This window comes from Bos indicus, chromosome 10, assembly GCF_029378745.1.
Source record: "Bos indicus isolate NIAB-ARS_2022 breed Sahiwal x Tharparkar chromosome 10, NIAB-ARS_B.indTharparkar_mat_pri_1.0, whole genome shotgun sequence".
Lineage (NCBI taxonomy): Eukaryota > Metazoa > Chordata > Mammalia > Artiodactyla > Bovidae > Bos > Bos indicus.
This window is the reverse complement of record NC_091769.1, coordinates 28,841,931-28,862,087: the sequence shown is the minus strand read 5'-3', so window position 1 is coordinate 28,862,087 and position 20,157 is coordinate 28,841,931. Positions and strand designations below refer to the sequence as shown.

Genomic DNA, 20,157 nt, shown 5'->3' with positions numbered 1-20,157 from the left:
GGGGAACCTTCAAAAATATGTTTAGGAAATAAGCATGTTGGATTTTGTGACTGATTAGTTGTGGTTGGTGGGGGGATGAAAGTGGGAGTATAATGCCAAGACAAAAGACACTAACATGACTTTCAGGTTTAAGGCAATTGTGGACACATTCATTCAACAAAAAAGAGAAGCTAAAAATAAGAAAAAAATTTTAAAGGGAAAATAATGAATTCCGCCTTGAGCAACATACTGAGTTCACTTTGGGGGGAAAATCCTGCAGGCAGTTGGAATAGTGTATCTGAACTGCAAGAGAGACCATGAATGGAGGCTGGATGGTCAGGCGTGACCTGCGGATGGATGAGATCTCTCAAGAAGAGAGCATAGGGAGAGATGGAAAGGGAGAGATGGTCCAGAGGAAGCCAAGAGAGGAAGGAGTCTATAGAAACAGCCCCTCTTGACTGACATGTTGTTCAGTTCTAAGTTGTGTCCAACTCTGTGACCCCATGAACTGCAGCACACCAGGCTTCCCTGACCTTCACCATCTCCCAGTCTCTGCTCGAACTCATGTCCACTGAGTCGGGAATGCCATCCAACCATCTCATCCTCTGTCACCACCTTCCTCTCTTTCCCTCAATCTTTCCCAGGTCTTTTCCAATGAGTTGGCGCTTCACATCAAGTGGCCAAAGTACTGGAACTTCAGCTTCAGCATCGGTCCTTGCAATGAATATTCAGGGTTGATTTCCTTTAGTGACATGTAGTGAATTCAACTGGGGTGTCTGATCTGCCTAGACTTAATGATGAGATCTTAATAAAATTGATTCTCGTAGTTCTGACTTCTCATTTGTTGTTTCCTTTTAGGTTGTTTTACCACCTCATCTAGAGAAAATACGAGACAGGCTGGCTGAAAACATCCATGAGCTTTGGGGAATGAATAAAATAGAGCTTGGCTGGACTTTTGGCAAGGTATGTGTTTGAGTGACCTGGCTAGAGTGGAGGGTTGGGTAGCCTTTTACCTGGAAGAGTTCTTCAAAGACTCAAATGATAAAAAACAAAAACCTCACGAGCCCAAACCTACTTCTTACTGAGTCCCATCCAGCTCTCACTGTGTCCAGCAGCCTTGCTCAGAAGTTTGTTGAACTGTGGTTAGGTGTGCCAGGGAGACAGGCTCTGCACAGGCTGACCATGCAGTTGGCCTCCTCCTTACTCCCAAATGCTGGGTGTTTTCTTCAGGGAATATCGAGTGTGGTCATCCCTCATCTCCTCCTCGAGCGCCCTCACATCTTATTTCTCTTCGGAAAAAGCTGTCCTCTCTGCATGGCTGGTGAAAAGAGGCTGATTCATTGTTGTGAATCAGAATTTGTTTATTGTGGTTTTCAGATGTATCACTAAGATTCATGGATACTCGGAGGAGGTTAAGAAATCTCTTTCACTAGAGAACCTTGTTCAAAGAGCATGTAAATGGACTTTCTTCTGTGAATTGTGTAAGGTCATGTCCAAAGGCAGAAGGATCCATGATTCTAAAGCTTCCTATGAGCCTGACACTCTCAAATTATGTACCATCCAGCTTACTTAAAGGGTCCCTGTACCCCAGCAGTTATATATTGATACAGCTCATAAATATTCTCTTTATATGTGACCCCCTCTCTGCTAAATGCTCTTGTAATCACAGTTGCAATTCAGCACTTAATTCTTTGATGATTGTATTACTGCCCATAAGACTGTATCCTGTCCCAGCTCACCATGGAACTCCTAAGGTCTAGCCCACAGCCCACCACCTCGTGGACATTCAGCAAGTGTTTGTGAAATAAATGAACGAATGAATGAGTGAGTTACTGTCTGGATCTGCACTGTTTAATACAATAGCTGTGGGCCACATGTGGCTCCTAAGCACTTAAAATGTGACTAGCCTGAATTGACATGTGCTGTAAATAGAAAGTACACGGTGGCTTTTTAACACTTTCTATGAAAAGCCAATATAAAATGGCTCAGAAATAATTTCTTAATTATTTGTTAAAATGCTAATGTTTTGAGTGTATTAAGTTAAGTAAAATACATTATTAGAATTCATTTCACCTGGTTTTGGCTTTTGCTTTTTGGGGTTTTTTGTTTTGTTTTCTTTGGGGTTTTTTTGTTTTGGTTTGGGGCAGGGGGTGGAGTTTCTGTTGTTGTTGTTTTGCTTTTCTCATGTGGTTCCTAGGAAATTTGAAATTGCAAATGTAGTTCCCATCGGTGGCTGATTCTGTGTTTCCATCAGACAGTGCTGGTCCAGAGTCTGTAGTCCTTTATGTTCTGAAGAATGCTACCCTTCAGTGGCACCAGGGTTCTACAAATCTGGGACAGGCAGGAGCATGGTTGCCATGAATAAAATTGCTTCTCTGGGAAAGTATGTTCTGAATGCAAACACTTGACTAGAAGCAGTGCACAGAACGCAAGCCACCAGCAGCTCGGGGACTGCATGTGTCACTTACTAGAGAGAAGACTGTCTATTTGTCTATCAGCAAATAGCTGTCGTTGTTCTGCCCGACACGAATTGCCTGGGCCATGTCTTAAAGTGTGTCCTTTTCTGTTTCCCCAGGCAGTGCTGGTTGTGAAAACTTAAAATTATATTCTTTCTTATGTTGTCACCTAGATACGGGATGACAATAAAAGACAGCACCCCTGCCTTGTTGAGTTTTCAAAGCTGCCCGAAACTGAGAAGAATTATAACCTACAAATGTCAACTGAAACCTTAAAGTGAGTGTTTAATTGAATCTGGATTAAACAGTGAGCAGATGATTTAATGCCTTATAACTAAACTACAAACCTGTTGTCTCTTGCCTCGAAAACATGATGCAGTCTGACAAATTAGCAGGAATGGGGATTATTCATGCCACAAAAGGGTTTAGCATAGTCAGTAATATATCTGCTGTTGTTATTTAGCATATATAGTTCTTTAGAGACCATTTTGGACAAGGAAAATGTAGGCAGAAAAAAAGAGAAACTTGCAAAAGACTGATTGCTTCTTTTGTTGTTTAGTTGCTAAGTCATGTCCAGCTCTGGGATCCCATGGACCATAGCCCGCCATGCTCCTCTGTCCATGGGATTTCCCAGGCAAGAATACTGGAGTGGGCTGCCTTTCCTTCTCCAGGGGAGTTGCCTCTTTTAGTTCATGTATCATTAAGAAAAGAAGATAAGATATACAGTAGATTCTAGGTCATATTGAAATTGGACAACTTAACCTAAGTCTCTGTTCTCTCATCTACAAAGTGAGGATAGTAATAGTTCTTATCTTTTCATAATTGTTGTAATGCTTAAATGAGATGCTGAACATTAAAAAATAAGGATACAGTATTTCTAAAAAATCAATGGGAAAACATAGTTTAATTAACTAACATTCAACTTAAAAATAACTTTTAGCTTCTCTATGATCCCACCCATAGTTTCAACATTAATTCAGATCTTCATTAGTTTTTTTAGCCCAAGTTTATATCTCCCTTCTTCAATCCCTTTGTACTTGTTACCTGTGCTCTCTGCCTAGTGTTTCTCTGTTCGCTCCTTGTCAGTACAGAACTTTTTAACTTCAGGTTTGCTGGCATAGTGATGCCTTGTCTCACAGGAACCCACGTGAAATGTCTTCCATCATAGCGACCCTCCTCAAGGGTGGGGCTTTGGTACCTCGTGGTGTCCAGCACAGCTCAAGACACTGTGTGCAGGGAGCACCCAGGAAATGCTTGCTGACTTCTGGGTTTGCTATTAGGGTCCCATCTGTCCTCTGGAATCAGAGAATCAGGATACAATCCTAATGCAGAGTCATAAACTAGAAAAGGTCTCCCAGAATGAACAAACTTTTTGTTGCATTTTTATGCTATGCATTCAGGAGTTGGCAAACTAAGATCCACAAGCTTATCTAACCAGCCACCTATTTTGGTTAAAAAAAAATGTTTATTGTAACAAAGGTAGGCTCTTCATATTGTCTTGCATATCGTCTATGACTGTTTCCCCTCTGCAGTGGCAGAGGTGAGTAACTGTAACAGAGACCTAAGGACCACAAAGCCTACACCATTTCCTATCTCACCTCTAAGAAAAGTTTGGCAACCTCTGGTCTAATGAGTGAATATCGTCTGTTTTTATCACTTCTGATGGAGGTGGGGGCTCTCACTGAACTCTACCTTGCCGTTGACCTGTGTTTTCTCTGTCCACTACATCACAGAACTCTCCTGGCCCTGGGGTGCCACATTGCTCATGTTAACCCAGCTGCTGAGGACGATCTCAAGAAGGTCAAATTGCCCAAAAAGTAGGTGATCTTTTAATGGTTGGCAACTTTAATGCTTCGGTCTTAATGTTTAAACTGGGAGGACAGGAGGTCCACGCACAGAGGCAGGGAACTGCCCCAGATACTTCCAGCACCAGGTCAGGCAGTTCCTCCAGGTGCCTAGACTGCACTCAAACCCCAAGCAGAAACCAGCTGAAGTACAGGGTTTCCAGGCCTCCTCTCTTTTTACTCTTTCTGCCTGGACCCACACTACTATCTACTATTGTTAGTTTTGAGCCAGAAGATGCGGCACTCAGAAGGATAAGCTGTCATGGTCTATAAGAATAGCAATTGGCACGAGAACTTGAATATGGTCGGTAGCCACAGCAAAGATTCACTCCTCTGGCCTTGGGCCAGCCTTGTAAATCTTGCAGAAATGGGCCTCTCTGCCAAGATTTAATTTGGCCCCTAAATCTGCACGTATCCTTCTCTCCCTCTCATCCGTACATTCACTCGTCATGTGTTCTCACACTCTCAGATATGGGCTTGCTGGCACATCCCCTGGCTCTCTTGCTCACTCACACATATGCCAGCCTTGGGGGCACACGCATTCACACGCAGGTGTCATGATGATTTGAGAGCCAAGGCAGTGCCAGCTCTAATCGAATGCTTATCTTCCCCTTCCTCCCTGTGAAACCCCAGGCTGCCAAGCTCCACTCTCAGAGGCAGCTCCTGGGGCCAGGAGCCACACGTGTGAGAGGCAGCAGCTGGAGGGGTGGCTGGGCTCAGTGCTCAGCACATGGTGGCCCTGCCCAAGGTCAGGCATCCCTAGAGGGTGAGTGAGGGATGGCATGGTGCTACAGTAGACCTCGCATCCCCTACTGCTCTGAGGTTCTTGGGTGGAGTAGCTCCGGTCTGCAAGTTGTCAGATTTAGGTTCTGGCCCTGATCTGAGCAGTCAGTGGCCTTGGGGTCGTGAGTGCCTCTGGACTCATGTTCCCACATGACTATGGTCAGTTGCTCTCCTGTGAGTCACTCCACATGGACCCCTGCTTCTTTCCGTTCACACGATGCATCTCCCTGGGCTCCTGCTGAGCTTTTCCCATCCTCATGTTATCTAGCAAATTACAGACAACTGTGGCTGTGATTCCTGGACTGGACAGCAAACCATGAAGGTCATTTCACAAACTCTCTAATGCTATGATTTTTTTTTTTTAATTCTCAAAGTGAAAGTTTAGTTTTCTAAAACTGAGCAATCATATTCTGCTGCTTTATAAGAAATCATTTGGCTCATGGTCGCGTCCTTGCCCTGTGTATCATAACCTTTGTGTTTGTGAAGTGAGGCAAAGGAGCTTTGGTGATGCTGAATTATACTGAGTGTGCCCATGGTTTGCACACTGAGAAATAAGGATGGGTTTAGGTTGATGAATTAAGGGCCACATCCGAAGACTTGAAATCAAACTGAGCTATCCATTCTGCCAAGGGGAGAACCTGTGCTTGCATGCTCAGTTGCTCAGTCATGTCCAATTCTTTGTGATCCCATGGATTGTAGCCCACCAAGTTCCTCTGTCCACAGGATTCTCCAGGTAAGAATACTGGATTGGGTTGCCATTTCCTCCTCCAGGGGATCTTCCTGACCCAGGGACTGAACCCTTGTCTCCTGCATTGCAGGCGGATTCTTTGCCACTGAGCCATCTGGAAAACACATAGAACCTGTGACTGTAGCCTTATCTTTCTAGTATTCTGACCCTGTGCTATTGGTCAAAAATCCGAAATGAGAAAGATTTACAGTTCTGTTCAAAATATATATTTTGCATTTACTTGTAGCTACATGATGTCCAATGGCTATAAGCCAGCCCCTTTGGATTTGTCTGATGTGAAGCTGTTACCTCCTCAAGAAGTTTTAGTGGATAAGCTTGCAGAAAATGCACACAATGTCTGGGCAAAAGACAGAATAAAACAAGGATGGACCTATGGCATTCAACAGGTGAGAGATGCTGGGTCAGGCCTGATGGAGAAGCCAGGAGATGTGATCATCTATCAAAAAGGCATTTTGCTTTGGTGGGTATTAGATTGGAAGATGGAGGTTGCCTTTGCAGTCTGTTGCTCATCCCTCAGCACATTCATTGTTAATAGAATCATGGGGCTGAATGGAATTCACGATGGTCATGTTGACATTAACTCCAGCAGTGCATAGGCTTACGTTTCATTTGTTAGTCCGATACACTTGTGATCAGGTTGCCTTGTGTATATGGCCTCTGGCTGCATCTTCTCTTATTCCCTGTCTTGCTGCTTGTCCCATGGAAAGCTGAGCTTTCACTCACTCTCCAAGGCCAATGTAAGGTTCACATGAATCAACATCACAGCTCAGCAATATTTTTGGAGTGGTCCCAAGTATGTACCACTGAAGGGGAAACCAGCCCAGGAGAGGGGCAGACCAGCCCAACGATAAGCCTGTGTCCCCTTACTTCAGTCCACGGGGCCAGAATTCCCAGGCAGAGTTCTTGGCTCATCCAAAGGCAGCATGAGAGCCCAGCAAGAAGTTAGGTGGCGTTCAGAACCATGATTCAGCGCTAACCCACCTGCTGCACCTCTCACTCTGAAATAACCGCCTCATCTCAGGAAGGCTCAGGATCAGGGAAGTTCACAGATAGCTGTGTGCACACGTGCTCATTCATTCCTGAGCCTCTCAACCTGCACATGTCTGGAACCAAGAAGATGACAACTAGGAAACCGTGGCAGGGAAGGGAGTGGCGAATTCAAAACAGCATGTCAGATTATAACAACTTATCACTGCCATTGTCATTGTCGTCTTCTTAGTCCCCACTAAGGACCGGAAAAGGACTCATCCAAATACGTGCTATTATTACAGGGCAACAGCCCCACCGTGGCTCTGCCATCTTTTCAAATGTTTCTCTGTGAGCAGAGATGCCTCTCTGTGAAGGATCTGTTGTGAGGAGGCCATAGCAGTTTAAATCACGCATGATCTTTCATCGGGGAATAGTTACGCAAACCCCCATCTGCCTCGCCTTGGGAATGGAGAAGTCTAACTAATTTCATGACACTTCATTTTATTCAAGGGCTGGCATTATTAAAATGTGATTTTTACTGCTGGCTTTGAATGTTAGTACAAATTTTCCATTTGTACTCATTTAATCCTGAAGTGGCAAATATGTTCACTGGTAAATATCAAGGCACTGGGAGAAGAGCTGGCAGACTCACATGAGGAAACCAGGACTGTTGCTGGGGATATGTGAGTGGGAGGAGCTCTTTGTAAAGATGAAATGCATTTTCTCAGATTCTCTTTTCTCTGGCTTCACGTAGGATTTAAAGAACAAAAGAAATCCACGTTTGGTGCCATATTCATTGCTGGATGAGCGTACCAAGAAGTCAAACCGGGACAGCCTTCGTGAAGCTGTCCGGACGTTTGTTGGTTATGGCTATAACATTGAGCCATCAGACCAAGAGCTAGGTAATGAGTGCAGATTGTTCATTCTGGCTCCAGTTTGCTAAACACATCTTCTTCTGGAGGAATACTGATGTTCAATAGGTCTAACTTGCACTGTTAGAAATACCGTTGGTGCTAAAAAACATTAAAAACAATGGTGAATTTTAGGAAGTAGGGGGGTGGAGGGGGAACCATGTTGATCATAGAGCTGTGTTCCATTGACCAGATATTTCTGTAATGAGCACATCTATGACCCAGCCCCACAGGGAATAAGTTATCCTCCAGCATAGCTGAGCTTTTCAGGATAGTTGGTCCCAAAACAAAGTTAACCATTATTTCTCTTATTTTCCGAACATGAATATCATCTCACTTTGGGGCAGGTAATGTCATCTCTCAACTGAATTCTGTCACTGATTAAAATCACCACCTTATGAGTATTTAACATGTCACTGCCACCTCATACCTCAGGGGATACCATAGGCACGTGGGGCAGTAAAAAGTGGTTTAAGGGGATGGATTTGGAGTAAGACAGACCTCAGTTCAGATCTTGGCTCTCCTCGGTTTATTGGCTCTATGACCTTGAACAAGTGAACCTCAGAAGCCTGTTTCTTCATTGGTAAAATGAAAACAATAACACTGATTTCATAGGATTATTGGGAGGAAACACTGAGATTTCATTTCTACTGCAGAGCACTCACACAGTGAATGGTAGTTTGTGTTTTTATGAAATGATGATGATGGAGATGATTCTTTTATGAACATTATGTTATATTGACTAGCAGGAGATCTGCCATCAGCCTTTGTTGTTGAACATCCTTCGAGGAGTCCTCCCTAAATATTAAAAGCCTGTGTTCTCTCTCCTTCTCCGGCAATCTCTCCTCCCTTTCCTTCTTGATAGCTGACCCAGCTGTGGAGAAAGTCAGCATAGACAAGATCCGCTTTTTCCGGGTAGAGCGCTCTTATGCCGTGAGATCTGGAAAGTGGTATTTCGAGTTCGAGGTGGTGACCGGAGGCGACATGCGTGTTGGCTGGGCCCGGCCAGGCTGCCGACCCGACATTGAGCTGGGGGCAGATGACCAAGCCTTCGTGTTTGAAGGCAGCAGGGTGAGTCTGGCTGGTGCTCGCCACTCCTCAGTCCAGGTTTTTCTGCTCCAAGCATTTCTCCAGAAGTGAGAAGTGCTGAGTATCTGGACCTCTGGCTTCAAAAGGGAGGAGCCACCACACGCACTGATTTAGACCACAGCACACTCATCCCCTAGTGTTTGTCCCTTTGCTCTAGGGCAAAGGGGAGGGCTTGTACACTCTAGTCCTTTCTGTGATCACCTCCATATCTGCCTTGCCCCTGAACCCACAGAACACTGTGCAGCCAAGCATGTGGGGCAATCTTACCACTTTGTCTTCAGGGGAATCCAGCTCATTTACATAGCTGACTATGTATTGGGAGACTTGGCCACCTTTTCTGATGAGCCTTGTATACCTTGGTTTCCCACACCTGTAGATAGACCACTTCTCCCTGAGCACTGTCCTTGGTAGAAAGGGAAGTATCGTTTGGAAACCAGGCACCACTGCCCATTAGGAGAAATTGTTCATGGGGTCACTTCTCCAGCAGCACAGGGGCCTCTAGGACCTCCATTTCTCTAATCCCTGGGCTCTTGTCTTCTAGGGCCAGCGTTGGCATCAAGGGAGTGGGTATTTTGGACGGACCTGGCAGCCAGGAGATGTGGTTGGATGTATGATTAACCTGGATGATGCTTCAATGATCTTCACGCTGAATGGGGAGCTGCTGATCACCAACAAAGGCTCTGAACTTGCCTTCGCTGATTATGAGATTGACAATGGTAAATCCACCAACCTCCCCACCCCTTTCCATGTCCACAAGATGAAGGGAACTCCAGGGAGTGGGGTGAGATCTTATGCCTCCTCACTCATGGAACACTGACCTTTGCAGATCTAAAGCCCTGGGGTGAAGACAGCTCTTATACTATCATTTTTGAAGAATCAAAACAAATAATAGAGATAGTTGATATATGCAGCATAAATGTAAGTCTGAACTTCCAGAGAGATTGACCAAGGAAAGTGTTGGTTGCTCAGTCATGTCCATCTCTTTGCAACCCCATGGACTGTAGCCCACCAGGCTCCTCTGTCCATGGGATTCTCCGGGCAGGAATATTGGAGTGGGTTGCCATTTCCTTCTCCAGGGGATATTCCTGACCCAGGGATCGAACCCTGGTTTCCTGCATTGCAGAAACTCTTTACCATCTGAGCCAGATATAGGCATAGAATGACCAAGGCGCTCCCCTCTAATTCCCTGCTTTGTGCCTTGGCATGGTAATGTTCCCCAGGTTTCTCAGGATCACAAAGGAAGTGCTAATTGCCTGTGCACTGATGTCCCTGGCAGGAGAGAAAAATCAATGAATTAGAATTATCCTCTTATTCTGATTTGAATTGTCATTGTGAATGTTGGTATAATTGAACTTAATGTTTTGATGAGAATCACTGAAACATGGAAGTTGACTTAGCTGTTCCTTGAATGAAATAGAATTTATTCTGAAACTCAAACATGCTGTGAAACCCAAGCACAGTTGCACTTGTTAATGGCCAGGAATAGACTACAGTCAGGTTGGTGCTTCCAGCTACACAAAGGGGCAATAGGTGCTTCTTATTTCTTGTCTACAGAACTCCCTTATGTGCACAAGGCTGCTGGCCCCAGGACTAGGAACACTGGACTGTGAGTCAGCTGCCTTGCTCCTAACAAGCTGTGGGCTCCCAGCAAGGCTTGGTTTGACTCCTCTGGGCTTTGCCTCCTTCATCTGTACCAGAAAACAGGATGATAGACCATATAAATGCCAACATCCTCCTCAGATGTAATATTCTGTGGCAGTGACTTAATACCCGCTGTGATCACACCTCTGGTCTTGGTGCTGTGCCACTCTCTGCTCCTGCAGTACAAAGGAGGAGAAGGCAGGGAGGCTGAGAGGGGAAGAGGCTGCTCCAGGGCAGAAGACCTGGGTTCCCATCTTGCCTCTGTCCTTCTCCTCCTGTGACATCTCAGGTTGACTTTATTTAACCTCTTTGTGCCTCTTTTCCCCATCTGTAAATGATTAGGGTTCCAGGTAGCTCTAAATTTCTGGCACTTTACAAAAAGAGACAGTCTCCTCTCCCTGCATCAAACGTTAAAAAAGATAAAATTGCAGAGGCAAGAGCAGCAGAAATAAATGAGCATATAATTGAGGCTTCCCAGGTGGTGTTAGTGGTAAAGAACCCACTTGTGAGTGCAGGAGACATAAGAGACACAGGTTCAATTCCTGGGTTGGGAAGACCCCCTGGAGTAGGACATGGCAACCCATTCCAGTATTCTTGCCTGGAGAACTCCATGGACAGAAGAGCCTGGCTGGCTATGGGCCATAGGGTTGCAAAGAGTTGGACACAATGGAAGCGACTTAGCGTGCATGCATATTTTTAATACATATAAAATATTCTTTATTTACAATGTGTTTTAGCTTTATAAATCATTTTCATACTTTGTACAGACACCTATTATCTGCAACATGCATATCAACTGGACCTTAAAAGAGCTTTAAAGATTTTTCTAAGAGCCGTATATTTGGGATAATAGAAAAGCTGCAAGTCAGTGTATTTTCTTAGAAAGACAGGATGACTGAAGCAATATGGGTTCGTGTTTTAATGCCTTCTGAAAAGGTTTAAAATATGAATTTTAAAGAATATATTTTTGGAAACAACTGGGAAAGAAGTTGCTAGCAGAAAGAATGGCCCACGTACTGGTTCTGAGGCAAAGAGGGAGGAAATGTTGATGACATGAGGGGGTTGGGGACGAGCCATCCTCTGTCACTGCTCTTTGGAAACAGATATTCACTAAGTACCCAGCACAGGCAGTGCTCTCTTCATGTTGTTGTTGAGTCACTAAGTCGTGTCCGACTCTTTGGGACCTCATGGACAGCAGCATGCCAGACTCCTCTCTCCTCCACTATCTCCCAGAGTTTGCTTAAACTCACGTCCATTGAATCGGTGATACTATCCAACCATCTCATCCTCTGTTGTCCCCTCTCCTGCCTCAATCTTCCCCAGCATCAGGGTCTTTTCCACTGAGTCAGCTCTTTACATCAGGTGGCTCAAGTATTGGAGCTCCAGCTTCAGCATCAGTCCTTCCAGTGAATAGCCAGGGTTGATTTCTTTCAGGATCTACTGCTTTGATCTCCTTGCAGTCCAAGGGACTCTCAAGAGTCTTCTCCAGCCCTACAATTTGAAAACATCAATTCTTTAGCACTCACTCTTCTTTATGGTCCAACTCACACATCTGTACATGACTACTGGAAAAACCATAGCTTTGACTATTTGGATCTTTTTAGAGTCATCAAAGTGATGTCTCTGCTTTTTAATATACTGTCTAGGTTTGTCATAGCTTCCTTTCAAGAAGCAAGTGTCTTTTAATTTCATGATTGCAATCACCATTTGCAGTGATTTTGGAGTGCAAGAAAATAAAATCTTTCACTGCTTCCACTTTTTCCTCTTCTATTTGCCATGAAGCGATGGGACCAGATGCCATGATTTTAATTTTTTTAATGTTGAGCCAGTTTTTTTCACTCTCTTCTTTTGCCGTCATTAAGAGGCTCTTTAGTTCCTCTTCAATTTTTGCCTGGTATCATCTTCATGTATGAGGCTTTCTTCAATGAGCCTGGAGAAAAACAAAGAACTAGGTAATTTAGGCTCATCCCCAAGGAAAGGAGCTTCCTGGAGTAGGCAGAGTCCAAAGTCCAGTGACCCTGTGGACTCGGGGAGCTTAGTTATCTATAAGACTTTGGCTCAACATAAGGAAGAGAAAAAGATCTTGTCAGTTTTCAGAGTTGTAAGAACTCCATGAGGTCTAAATCCTTGATAATCAAAAGTGTGAGCTGCTTGTTATAAATGCAGGGTCTCAGACCCCACGCTAGTCCTACTGATTCAGAAACTGCATTCAAATAAGATACTCTGACAGCTCCCATGCACTTTGAAGTATGAGAAGCAGTGGTCTAAAGTATACACAAATGTAAATAGTAGCAAAATGAAGGAGTTAATTTTCTAGTTCAAAAAATAAATGAAAATACAGAAAGGTAACTACCAATAAAAAGCGATAGGTCAGAAATGGCAGTTTACCAATACAGGATGAAAATTCTAGAAGACTGGAATTGGAACTGAAAGTTAAATGAAAACTATGAACTGTCTCAGCAACTACAGATGAGCTTTTTACCTCTAAGAAGGGTCTTCTTCTCGGGGGAGGGGGTTGTAAGTAGAGTAATAGAGAGGAATCAGGAAACTGCAGAAAAGAGTGATAATAGCATTTGGATGATTGTGTATGGAACTTATAGAAGACAAAGCTGGAAAGAATGAGAAGTTACAGATTATAGCCTTGAATACCAAGACTTGGTCTTTTTATTCAGGAAACTGTATTGTCTAATCTGGGCCCACTCTTCTTGGACTCCACTCTCTGTGACATGGGGGGCTGTCCTAGGGTTTGAGCAGAATACTATAAAGAAAGGGGATGCTGTAGGAGAACTCTGCTTTTAGAGATCGTCTGTGCTGTAATGAAAGAGATGCCTCATCGACCCTTTGTACAGAGAGACATGATTTGACCTTCAGAATAACAAAGTCTATTATTAGGACTCTGTTTTATAATAGAATTGTACTGTATTATGTTAACACATTGTACTGTAGCATTGCACTGCACTTTAATAACATGGAGACAAGATAATTGGGAGGGCTTTTCAGTTCTGTGATGGCTCAGGAGTCAGAGGAAGGGCAATTGAAAGGGAGTCTGCATGCAATTCTTTGACTACAATAACCCAGAGGCTTAGAATAACCATAGAGCAGCTCTTTAACCATAGAGCAGCTCTGCATAAAATGGAAAGAGCCAGCAATTCTTGCCTTGAGCTGTTAGGAAAACCATCTGTTGAATATAAAACATTGTGTGCATTACAGCCCCTCAGAAAGCAAAATCCCGTTTGTGTGTGTGTTCTGGTCGCCAACACACCAGCCTTGATTCAGGCCATTTACCCTGCTGGGGTAAGTATTTTTAGTCCTTTGGGGGAAGGAATGGGAGCAGGCACTACGATTCGTGGCTGATTTTTTTTCTTTGGGTGATTTATAAGCTGTCATCTCCATCCTCGTCTGTGTCATAGGTGACATACTCTTATCAGCTTCGTTTTCCTAATCATTGTTCTCTACTGTGTTCCCTGGCCTGCACCCTCACAGCTCTCAATGTTGTCACCGAAAGGCATCTGGAAGCTGAGAAGCTCTCACAGAGAAACCTTTGCTGTTAGTCTTCCCTTTGATCCCATTTAAAGGAAAGGAAGATAAAATTCTGAACATCATTCTGGACCTCAGAACATGAGGTCTGAAAGAGTTTAATTTAGAGCTGGTCTCCCTTGCTGCTGCTGCCAGACACCCCCTGGGCACACCCTGCTTCGCTACAGCTTCAGTGTCTGCAGGGACAGCCTCCCAATCTCTTCCTCTATCGGCGTGTCACGGCTTAACAGATGCCCCAGCTCTGGCTCTACCAGCAGCCCTTCCACAGGCAGCAGATGAAACTTTCTAGCAGGCAGAGTCGCTGTCGTCTGCACAAGCACGCTGGCACCTAGAGCCCCCCGTCATTCTCTCTCCAAGTGGGTGCTGTGCTCCAGGGAGCGGCTGTGGCAGGGGAGCGCGGCCTCCTGTTCCCCGCATTTTCGACAGAGCTTGTGACAATCTTGGTGCTGTCCCTGAACTCCCTCTTTGTGAGGCTTAGGAAATTAAAATTAATGGATAAAACATGAACTGCTGGATGGAGACTGAGAAACACCCCAGGAATGGTCTGGGCAGCAGTCTCACCACTTCTCCCAATGATCTCAGTTTTTCCGCTACTGGGGAGTGATTGGCTCTCAGTAAATTTCTTCAGTTTGACATGGATTTTAAAAAGGATCCATGGTTGGTGTGGTCTAGAGAACTGGTTTCTTTCCAAGCTCCTGAATTATAAAAAGATGACCTCCTGGGGGTCCCTCTTCCTAATCACGCAACCCTATGAGGCCTTGTGATACAAAGTTTATCAGAACCTGGGGCCCTCTGCAGCATTTAAATGAATATGTTCTTGACATTCCTTTCCTCAAACAGGGATTCTATGTACATCTAGGTTCCAAATAATGCCATTTGCAAATTTCCTCCTCAGACCTCTTCAATGACGTCAGCATAATTGCATCTTCTAGTCTTCATGTCGGGATGGAGTATTGTTTTTCACTTTTATTTTTCCATCTTGTTACATCTCCTGTCTCATTTGAGCTGGGGGTTATAGTTGAGTTGTGTACAAAGTGTGGATCCTTGTGTGTAGGTGACATTGTTCATGGTGATGCCATGTGGTCTTACCAAGTGGCTCTGTCCATCCAGGTAAGACCACACCAACTCCAGGGAGCCATGCGGCCACTTGTGACAGGCAGCCCTTCTCCTCCTGGGGGCCTGGAGTGCTTCGTGGTCGAAGGTCTCCCGCTGCCTGACCTAGAGGCAAACTAGCCAACTATATGACACTTAGGAAAATCATCTGAACACTGAAGGAAGAGTTCATCACAAAGCCAGTCACCGGAAGTGAGAGTTAGAAAGCAGGCATCTGGGCCTCAGTCCTCACTGCTCACTCTGGACCGCTCCTCTGGCAGTCTTGTTCACATGCTGGCCCTGCATGCACTCCAGGAGACAGTCCTTTGAGCAAGTTACTCAACTTGTTAGGCCTCAGTTTCCTCACTGTAAGACAGTCACAGTAATATATCCATAGAGTGCTAAGCCCAGGGCCTGACACCTAGAGGTACTTGATAAATATTAGCTGGTGTGGTTTATCATCGTTGTCCCTCCCTCCTCTGTCTGTCAAGCAGAGTTCCTAAGTTGCATGAAGTTGTAATGTCTCAAGTAAGGAAGTTGTGGAGGAGTGATCCTTAGCTGTAGCCTCTCTACCAGGTGGAGGGAGCTGATCCAGTTTTAAAGTATTCCTCCCCAGGAGAAAGTGCTGGTGCTTGTGAGGATGTCGCTTTGTCTCAGTCCTTTCTGGGGTTTCGCTTTTTTGATGCAAGCCTGGGATTTAGGCTCTCGTCTGCCACTGTACAGAGTTGCCCCGCTGTGTCCACTTAGCTCCCAGGAGGTCCCTGAAACTCCCTCCCATTGCTTTGACATACCTGACTTTTGCTGCTGCTGAGGAGCCTGTTTACAGGCAATGTTCAGCTGGCCCCTGTAGAGATGGCTTCTGCCCCAGAGGGCCAGTGCTCTGCTCTGTAATGAGGGCAGCCCTCCGCCCCCGGGACATGACTGCTATTTAGATCTGGGGTATTCATCCCCTGTAACCTTCCCCCCTTGTCTTGCCCACTGACTGGCAGCTGGTCTGTGACTCAGAGGGACAGCAAAGTACTGTCCCCTCTGCTGATGTCTTAGGAACAATGAGGAGCCCAAGTTCCTTAGAAAAAGGGCTTTGAGCAAATATGACCTTTTTTCCTTTCTGTGTGCATCTTACATTGTCAGAGTGTCTATAATTAGGAAGTCACTGATGTGACCTGAAGTTATTCAGAAGTCCTCATGTTTTGAATCTGCTGCTTACTTATCCTATCATTCACGTTATTGGAGAAGAAAGGGAAAGAGTGGCTTTCTTTTTTTATTGATTTTATTGAGGTACACTTGATTTACAATATTGTGTTAATTTCTCTTGCACAGCAAAGTGGTTCAGTTTTATATCTATACACACACACATATATATACATACTATATGTGTATATATATATATGTATTTTTAAATTCTTTTCCATTATCATTCATAACAAGATATCAAATATAGTTCCCTATGCTATACAATAGGACCTTGTTGTCTATCTATTCTGTATATAATAGTCTGCATTTGCTAACCTCAAACTTCAAACATCCCTCCTTACCCCACGTCTCCCTTGGCAACCACGTCTGTTCTGTATGTCTGTGAATCTGTTTCTGTTTCATAGATAAGTTCATTTATGTCATATTTTAGATTCCATTTATAAGTGGTATCCTATGGCATTTGTCTTTCTCTGACTTACTTCACTCAGTATGATAATCTCTAGGTCCATCCATGTTGCTGCAAATGGCAGTATTTCGTCCTTTTTATGGCTGAGTGGTATTCCATTGTATATATGTACTGCATCTTCTTTATCCATTCATTTGGCAATGGACATTTAGGTTGCTTCCAAGTCTTGGCTATTGTCAAGAGTTCTGCTTTGAGTATAGGGGCACAAAAATCTTTCAAAATTATAATTTTGTCCAGATATATGCCTGGGATTGGGATTGCTGGATCATATGGAACTCTACTTTTAGTTTTTTGAGAAACTTCCATCAGATCAGATCAGTCGCTCAGTCGTGTCCGACTCTTTGCGACCCCATGAATCGCAGCACGCCAGGCCTCCCTGTCCATCACCAACTCCCGGAGTTCACCCAGACTCACGTCCATCGAGTCAGTGATGCCATCCAGCCATCTCATCCTCTGTTGTCCACTTTTCCTCCTGCCCCCAATCCCTCCCAGCATCAGAGTCTTTTCCAATGTTCTCCATAATAGCTGCACCAACTTACATTCCCCACCAACAGTGTCAGAGAGTTCCTTTTTCTCCACTTCCAAGAGACTTTCTTAAGATGTCATGTCTCTGCTCACATCAGGGATGGAATGCTTCAAAATCAGGTCTTCCAGATAAAGCTAACTCCAGTGGTACTTGTCCAGGTTGGAAACAAAAGTACTGTCTTGCAAGTGGGAATGTCTTACCACACACCATTCACTCTCCCACTTTCCACTTGTCATCCTCATTTCTCTAAGCCCCTGGCAACCAGGATGATTTCTTTTCCTTCCTTCACATCTCACAGCATAAAGCAGAGCCCTCTGTCCCAGTAGGCTCCCCAAAATTGTGCCAACAAGTAGTCCTTATTCCATACTAGAGTCATATCTTCAAAGCTTCCTTACTTATAAAAATCTCTGTCTATAGAAGGGGGTAGTTTCATCTATTATAGTCTCAGAGGCTATGAAACATAGTCTGAGGAGCAAAACAATACTCAGGAAGGCCCATGAATCTGATCGACCAGACCTTCCACCTTCCCGAGGGATGGGGCCACCCCCAGTGGTCCTGGGTGGAGGCTCTTTGTACAGACATCACCTGCATTGCTAGGATTTCATTGTAGCTCTCTTACTTAGAAATAGTATTAAACAGTATCACATAGTATCTTAAATAAATTCAGTTTCTGAAAACAACCAACTCAGCTTGGGAGGGATTTATCTTTCACTTATATGACTTATTTACATAGAAACTTTGTGATTTAGGTAACAGTATATACACACTGACTTTAGGAAGAGTGAATTTTGGCCTTGATCTCTATGAGTGACTTACTGTTGAACATAAATTCTCCCAAAATTGACCTTTAAATGTCCCTCACATAAACACTCCTTCCTTAGGAGTGACACGATTTTCTTTATGGGGGTGCTCCAAGCCCTGGTTTAGCCTCCAGCCTCAGAGCCCTTCGTCCTTTTCCGAGCAGTCTGCAGCCTCAGCTGCCCTCCAGCTGCCTGCCTCATGTCTTCCCAGGTCTGGGATAATTAGTGCTTTCCCAACTCTGCTGATTTGTTGGTCCACAATTATGATTCATAAATAGCCCACAGACAAGAACACCAAGCCATCTGAACTTCTGCTTTGGGTCTGTTCTGCATGGCAATGCTTTCTTTATTATCATGAGGACACAGAAAAGAGCTTGGAGAGACAGTAACTGTAGGAGCGAACAGTTTTCTACAGCTCCTGCTTGAAAATCTCACTTTCCTACTTAGCAGGGGACTGTAACAGTAGACTGGGAGGATGGGGTTTGTAAGATGTATTTTGTAAACAAGCAGTCATAGTGTAGCATCCAAAACTTCTTAGCATATTCTCAAATGACAAGAGCCACTGTACCTCTCATTTCACTGGAGAAGATGCTGGGACCTAGAGAAATTTAGCAGTTTACATCAAGTCATTCTTTGGGCTTCTTGCATTGTTTTATTTGGGGCAAAATTTAAAATTACATAGGGTTTAAGATATGGAAGCACTCTAAGTGCCTATAAACAGATGAATGATTAAAAGATGATGTGTCTGTATATGTATATACATATGTGTGTATATATCTATATCCACACACATACACACACACAGACACACACACATTATTAGTTATTACGAATATTAGTTAGCCATAAAGAAAGAATGAAATTCTGCTATTTGCAGCACCATGGGTGGATCCAGAGAGTATTATGTTTAATGAAATAAGTCTGACAAAGTCAAATGCTGTATGTTATCACTTATATGTGAAATTAAAAAATAAAACAACTGAATATATATAACAAAGCAGAAAGAGACTCACTGATACAGAGAACAAACTCATGATAAACAGTGGGGAGAAGGTAGAGGGAAGGAGCAAGATAGGGGTATGAGATTAAGAGACACAAACTACTGTGTATCAAAGAGATAAACAACAAGAATATATGTACAGCACAGGGAAATACAGCCATTGTTTTGTAATAACTTCAAATGGAATACAATCTATTTAAATATTGATTCACTATGTTGTATACCTGAAACTAATATAATATTGTAAATCAACTATAACTCAATTTAAAAGAAAGTATATCTCCAGAGATAAATAACTAAAATTACCCAGGGCCTAATTGGTGCTAGTGATAAAGAACTTGCCTGCCAATGCAGGAGACGTAAGAGATGCAGATTCAATCCCTGGGGTTGGGAAGATCCCCTGCAGGAGGGCATGGCAACCCACTCCAGTATTCTTGCTTGGAGAATCCCATGGGCAGAGGAGTCTGGTGGGCTACAGTCCATGGGGTCACAAAGAGTCGGGCATGACTGAAGTGACTTAGCGCACAAGTAATATCAGTTTTAACTAAGACATAAATAAAGAATTTCACTTTCTCTCTTATTGGTTTTACTTTTCCAGATGACATTTATTTACATCTTGGCTGGATGGTTATTTTTTCTGCCAGTCATTTTGAACCAGACTCGCTTGTCTTTCCCATATATCAAGGGCAGCTGTCAGCTCCACATGGCCTCCTGTTGTTGAGTATATGGGCCAGGAAGAAAGAAAAGGATGCTGTCCTATCTTTTCTACTAGGACTCAAAGCCGTGAGGGAAGCAAGGGTTCTGCTTCCTCCCAGCCTCCAGGGACAGTCCTGAAGGCTGACCGAGCTCTCTCACCATTCTGCAGGCTTTGTGCCCATCTGCTCTCTGGGGCTGTCTCAGATCGGCCGCATGAATCTCGGGATGGACGCCAGCACCTTCAAGTTTTATACCATGTGCGGCCTCCAAGAGGGCTTTGAGCCTTTTGCTGTCAACATGAATCGTGACGTGGCCATGTGGTTCAGCAAACGCCTCCCAACATTTGTCAACGTGCCCAAGGATCATCCGCAGATAGAGGTATGCTACATGTACACATCGTGGGGGACGCTGGCAGTGCAGGGGGAC

At 44.1% G+C, this 20,157-nt stretch overlaps 1 protein-coding gene across 8 annotated transcripts in view; it reads left to right on the top strand.

Moving 5' to 3' along the window:
- The window catches only part of RYR3 (ryanodine receptor 3), a 559,072-nt gene that overhangs the window by 342,918 nt on the left and 195,997 nt on the right, over nucleotides 1-20,157 (top strand). For all 8 annotated transcript variants that reach the window (XM_070797211.1, XM_070797214.1, XM_070797210.1 and 5 more), the window contains exons 21-28: nucleotides 838-942; nucleotides 2,609-2,712; nucleotides 4,169-4,252; nucleotides 6,037-6,196; nucleotides 7,534-7,681; nucleotides 8,556-8,761; nucleotides 9,321-9,495; nucleotides 19,901-20,109. In XM_070797211.1, coding sequence (XP_070653312.1) covers nucleotides 838-942; nucleotides 2,609-2,712; nucleotides 4,169-4,252; nucleotides 6,037-6,196; nucleotides 7,534-7,681; nucleotides 8,556-8,761; nucleotides 9,321-9,495; nucleotides 19,901-20,109 — 1,191 coding nt within the window. The remainder of the gene's footprint in view (nucleotides 1-837; nucleotides 943-2,608; nucleotides 2,713-4,168; nucleotides 4,253-6,036; nucleotides 6,197-7,533; nucleotides 7,682-8,555; nucleotides 8,762-9,320; nucleotides 9,496-19,900; nucleotides 20,110-20,157) is intronic.